The sequence below is a fragment of the Elephas maximus genome, chromosome X (assembly GCF_024166365.1).
Source record: "Elephas maximus indicus isolate mEleMax1 chromosome X, mEleMax1 primary haplotype, whole genome shotgun sequence".
Taxonomy (NCBI): domain Eukaryota; kingdom Metazoa; phylum Chordata; class Mammalia; order Proboscidea; family Elephantidae; genus Elephas; species Elephas maximus.
Window position 1 is genome coordinate 140,018,833 of NC_064846.1, and position 5,744 is coordinate 140,024,576.

The 5,744-nt window shown below is 45.3% G+C and overlaps 1 protein-coding gene across 1 annotated transcript; it reads left to right on the forward strand.

The window, feature by feature from the left end:
* The first annotated feature begins 4,150 nt into the window (after positions 1-4,150).
* Positions 4,151-5,170, forward strand: LOC126068818 (melanoma-associated antigen B16-like). Its single transcript, XM_049871516.1, has one exon. It carries the CDS (start codon positions 4,151-4,153, stop codon positions 5,168-5,170), a length of 1,020 nt encoding a protein of 339 aa, XP_049727473.1.
* Positions 5,171-5,744: the final 574 nt, after the last annotated feature.

Genomic DNA, 5,744 nt, shown 5'->3' on the forward strand with positions numbered 1-5,744 from the left:
TGTTTGATAAGTTCTATGGTAAAATATTTTAAATATCATACCTTAAAACTGAGGACCCAAGTGAAATTGACAAACTTTAGCAAAATACAAGTGACTAAATAGTTGCATAAAGAAAAAGAGAACTTTAATTGAAAAATACAAACTGAAACTGTAGAAACTGTAGTCTGAAGCCACCTTTAACATGTTTCTAGATCAGGCAGGTTCAGAGGTCAGTTGTACCATATAATCAGGAAAAAAAAAAAAACCTAATCAGCATCTTACGTAAACTTTTCAAAACCACATAAAAAGATTTAAAATCAGTCTTCACATTTTAACAAGCTAGCTCTCCTTGATTAAAACAAAAACAACAGATGAGGACGCCCCCAAGAAGAGAACACTTAAGCCAAGCTTACGCACATGGAGGCAAATATCCTAAATAAATTCATAGTATATCCAACGTAGCAGTAAATTAAATGAAAAAATAGGCTTAGTACAGGAACGCAAAGATGATATAAAAATAGTAGTTTTTGCATTAACAAATTAGAGGAGAAAACACATTTGATCATATCCAGGGGTGCAGAAAAAAACCTTCAAGCAAAAAACCAATGCAAATTCATGGTAAAACTTTTAGGAAACACTAGAAGGTATTTACATTATAAAATCTATAAAAAATATACATAAATGTGAAATAATAAAATTTCCATTAAAGTCAGAAACAACACTACCACCTCCACCGTTCAGAACTGGACTGGAACTATAAAACATAAAATAATACTCGTGAAGAGTGTGCTTCTTAGTTCAAACAGGTTACCTAAGACCAAATGGATGACTTCTGTCCGGAGGCAGGATAAGAAGGCAGGAATGGACAGGATGTGGTTGGACAGACAAGGGAAACCTGGGGTGGAAAGGGGGAGTGTGCTGTCACATTATAGTGGCTGCAACTAGTGTCACATAACAATATGCGTATAAATTTTTGTATGAAAGATTGACTTGAGCTGTAAACTTTCACCTAAAGCACACAAACACACACACACAAAACTGGACTGGAATACACAGACAGGGCAATAAGACTATCAAGATAAATGAGAGGTATGAATAACAAAAAGAAAGAGACAATGTAATATTCGGTGGCAAAATGATCATCTATATATGCAATGTCAGATAGCCTCAAAAGATCAGACACTCACAAAATCATTCGGCTCAGACCCTTCCCTGTAGACAGTCAGGCTTTTAGAAAAGAAGTTAATACGAATCTAAGTCTGGCTGGTGAAGAGAAGGAATAGATCGGCGTGATTTTTCTCTGACAGCCCACCAAGGTTTCCAGCCTTGTGGTACAACTTCCCCATCTCACAACAAGGCTGCGACAACAGACGCAATCTCTGCAAGGGATAAGGTAAAAAAAAAAAAAAACAACACAACTAATCAAGAGTTTGCTGAGATGCGGAATTTCCCAGGAAGCCTTTATTTAAAGAGACAAGAATCAAGACAAGGACCCGTTTGAATTAAGTCTAAAGAGACCAACACCGTGGAATAGATGAAGTCAAACAAAGAAGGACCCTACGGCTTCTCTTAGCCCCAAAAGACTTCAAGTTGGGCTGTCAGGCTGAAATGTCCCTTCACTTACTCTTCACGGTTCTAAGGGACATGCAAACCTTGGTATGAGGGGTGGAAACTCGGCTCGGCAAAGGGAGGAATTCCAGGACCCGGCAGAAATGTACGTGAGGACCCTTATGTAAGGAGTAATGGCAGCTCCCGCCGCAAAACCTAGCGGTAGGTAGAGCGCTCCGCCCCTGCTGTCAGCCCTGGGAAGCCCCAGGCAGGAGTAACCGGATGTGACGCCACCCAGCTTCCTGTTCCGGCGTCTGAGGGCCGCGAGGGTGTTGGTCTGAGGCGGCAGCTTCAGGTCTGCACACGGTCGAGAACCCGTCCAGGTTTCAAGGTAAGAATCTAAGTGAGGCTTGAGGGTACCACTACCGCAGAACAGAAGGAGGTCCACAGATAAGAGCCCCGCCCCTGCTATCAGTTTTGGGAGGCCCCGGGCGGAATTATCAGGCCGATGGGATTCCCTCGCCCCGCGGGCGACAAAGATTGAGATGAGGGCGTTTCTGCGCAGGAGTAGGAGTACCGGAACCTGCTAGGAATTAAGATAATGACCCTGAGTGAGGCCTGAGGGGACTACCCACCCAAGAGCTGTAAAGGACTAACAGAGCCAGATCTCGGCTTTTAGCTCGGAGAAGCCGCGGGCATGATTAGCCGGAAGTGGTGCTGACCGAAATCGGCTTTAGGAGTCTGAGGAAAGTGAAGCCTCGGACTGAGGTAGGCAACATCAAATCAGTAGCGTGAGGAGTCCCCAGCCCTGCAGGAGTCCAAGTAAGGACCTGAGTGAATTTATTTATTTTTTACTGTACTTTAGATGAAGGCGGAAACCCTCGTGGCGTAGTGGTTAAGTACTATGGCTGCTAGCCAAGAGGTCAGCAGTTCAAACCCACCAGGGGCTCCTTGGAAACTCTGTGGGTCAGTTCTACTCTGCCCACTAGGGTCGCTACGAGTCGGAATCGACTCGATGGCAGTGGGTTTGTTTTTTGGGGTTTTAGATAAAGGTTTACAGAACAAACTAGTTTTTCATTATATAGTACACATATTGTCTTATGAGTTTGGTTAACAACTCTACGATATGTCAACACTCTACCTTCTCAACCTTGGGTTCCCTATTACCAGCTTTCCTGTTCCCTCTTGCCTTCTAGTCCTTGTCCTGGGCTGGTGTGCCCCTTTAATCTCGTTTTGTTTTATGGGCCTGTCCAATCTTTGGCTGAAGGGTGAACCCCATGTGTGAATTTTTAATAAATCCCATAACAGGTCTAGCCACTTGAAGATGTGGATGGATGAGGTTTCTCCTCACTTTCTTCTCGGGTATCTCAGAAAGGAGTGACCTTCGTCGGAAGGTGGTGACCTCAGTTAATCACAGGAGGGGGCACGTTACCAATCAGTATCCAATATGAGGACTCTGAAGATTGTGGCAATGCCCAGCCTATGACAAAGGGGATCTCATAGAGCATTTCCCCTTGTGTCAGCCCTGGGAGGCCCAGGGAAGGGTTGTCAGACTGAGGTGACCCGTCTCTTCCTCCTCAGGGTCTCAGGAAAGCGACAGCTTTGTTTTAAGTAGGTGACTTCAGGTCAGCAGACAGAGGAGTCTCAGACCCTGGCAGGTGTCAAAGTAATGTCTCTGAGATACTTCCGAGGGGGAAAGTCTGGTTCCACAGACCATGGGCTGACCTAGGAGACCCCAAGCAGAGATAGCCAGATGAGATACCCTCTTACTTCTCCTTTGTGGTTATAGGGGAGTAAGGCTTTATTGTGAGTGGGCAACCTCAGGTCAGCAGAGGGAGGAGTCCCAGGCCCTGTCAGGAGTCAAGGAAACTGAATGAGGACTCTAGAGACCGCCCACTTCAAAACTGAAGGGAGTCAGCAGTGGCCAACCCTGTGAGGCCCCCATGTCACACAGCTTCACCTCATCCTTTGTTAGCCTTGGTCTGAGGGAGCAAAGTCAGCTCAGCAGAAGGAAGAGTCCCAGGTCCTTTCAGGAGTCAAACTAAGGATTTGAATGAGGATTGAGAAGACCACTCATCCCAGAATAGAGGTCCCACAAAGCCCCAATTCTGCTGTCAGTCGTGGGTGGCCCTGGGCATGGATGTCTGGATAAAGTGCCCCCTCACCCCCTCCTCAGTGATCACAGGAATGTGAGTCTGACATTAGGTGAGCAGAGGGAATAAGTCTCACACAGTGTCAGGAACCATGATGCAGGCCCTGAATGACGACCAGAAGTAGAACTGAAGGCTCCATCCACCCAGAAGAGAGGTTGCTCAACAGAGCCTAACCCCACCTGCCTACAGTCAGATGCGGGAATTCTCTGGCTGGGTTAGCTGGCTGCAACCTGTGGAGCATTCTCACTTCCTCTTTCAGGTTCTTAGGGGACACAGCACTCAGGAGGACAGGGGATTGATGAGGTTCTAGAGCACTGTTGTCAGGGGAAGACCATTGTAGGTGGCTTTCATCAGAACCGTCACTTTAATTTACCAACTTAAGCCACTCACATTCTCCTCCTCTCCCTTAGGCTCTGGCCTCCATTAATTAATACCCACACTCCTGCCTGCTGTTATCCACGAGAGTCATCATGCCTCGGAAACAGAAACCATGCTGCACACGTAAGCAATGCCCTCACACTTATAGTGAAACCCAAGATCTGGATATTGCACAGGTCTTAGAGTCTATGAAGGAGACCTGTCTCCCTTCCTCCCATCCTGTAATGCTTGGTAACCCGCAGGCGGCTTCTGCTGCTGGAGTAGTGAATACTCCCCAGGGTCCTCAAAGTGAGCATACCCTCTGCAGTATTATCTCAGCAATCTCATTGAGCAAATCTGATGAAAGCTCCAGTAGCCAAGAAGAGGAGGATAGTTCAAGCTCCTCACAGTCTCCATCAGACACCGAGAATGTGCCCAGAGATCCTCTAGATGAGAAAGCAGCTTTGTTGGTGAATTTCCTGCTGCTCAAGTATCAAATGAAAGAGCCAATTACAAAGGCAGACATGCTGAATGCTGTCATCGGAGAGTATGAAGATCACTTCCCTGAGATCATCCTGAAAGCCTCTGAACGCATGGAGATGATCTTTGGCCTTGATCTGAAGGAAGTGGATCCCATCAGCCACAAGTATGCCCTTCTCATCAAATTGGGTCTCACCTACGATGGGATGCTAAGTGGTGAAGACGGCATGCCGAAGACCGGCATCCTGATACTTATCTTGGGTGTGATCTTCATGAAGGGCAACCGTGCCACTGAAGAGGAAGTCTGGGAAGTCCTGAATGTGACGGGGATATATTCTGGGCAGAAGCATTTCATCTTTGGGAATCCCACGAAGCTCATCACCAAAGAGTTGGTGCAAGAGAAATACCTCAAGTACCAGCAGGTGCCCAACAGTGATCCCGCACAATATGAATTCCTGTGGGGTCCAAGAGCCTATGCTGAAACCACCAAGATGAAAGTCCTGGAGTTTGTGGCCAAGGTCCATGGGACTGACCCAAGTTCTTTCCCATCCCAGTACGAGGAGGCTTTGAAAGATGAGGAAGAAAAAGCCCAAGCCGAAGCTGCAGCCAGCCCTGGTGCTACTGCCATGGCCAGCGCCTATTCCAACCCCTAGTGAAGACTGGAGTAGATTTTTCACAGAGTGTTTGAAGAGGGCCGTTAACATTCTAAATATTGAGGGGACACAGTGTCTGTTATCTTTGTGTGCCCTGTTCTATATCGGTAGCTTGACAGTTTATCTTTTATTTGGGGAGAGGGGTGTATTACTTAAATGTTACTTAATAAAAGCCAAAACCCGTTGCCGTCGAATCTATTCCAAGAGGTTTAATTGTCTTCAAAATATATAAGTTTATGAAAGAGATTGGTTACACATTTATTGCTGTTTATGAGATTTAAGAGTAAAATCTTTGCTATTTTGTAAGAACAAACTGGGAAAGCATCCATCGTATTTGTGATCCAGAATAAGATAATGTGGTATTGTGATTGTCATTTCTTTGTAAATGTGAAAGAACTCAGCTTTAAAATAGTTAGGATCAAGAATTAGAGAAAAAAGTAAAAGATCGTCAAATCTTGGCTTTTCTTGTACCTTTTAGTGTGTTGTTCTGCAAAATTAAATGATACTGACATGTGTGCTTAGCTTATTCAAGAATGCGTGATAAATAACTGTTAATAAATAACTGTTAATAAAA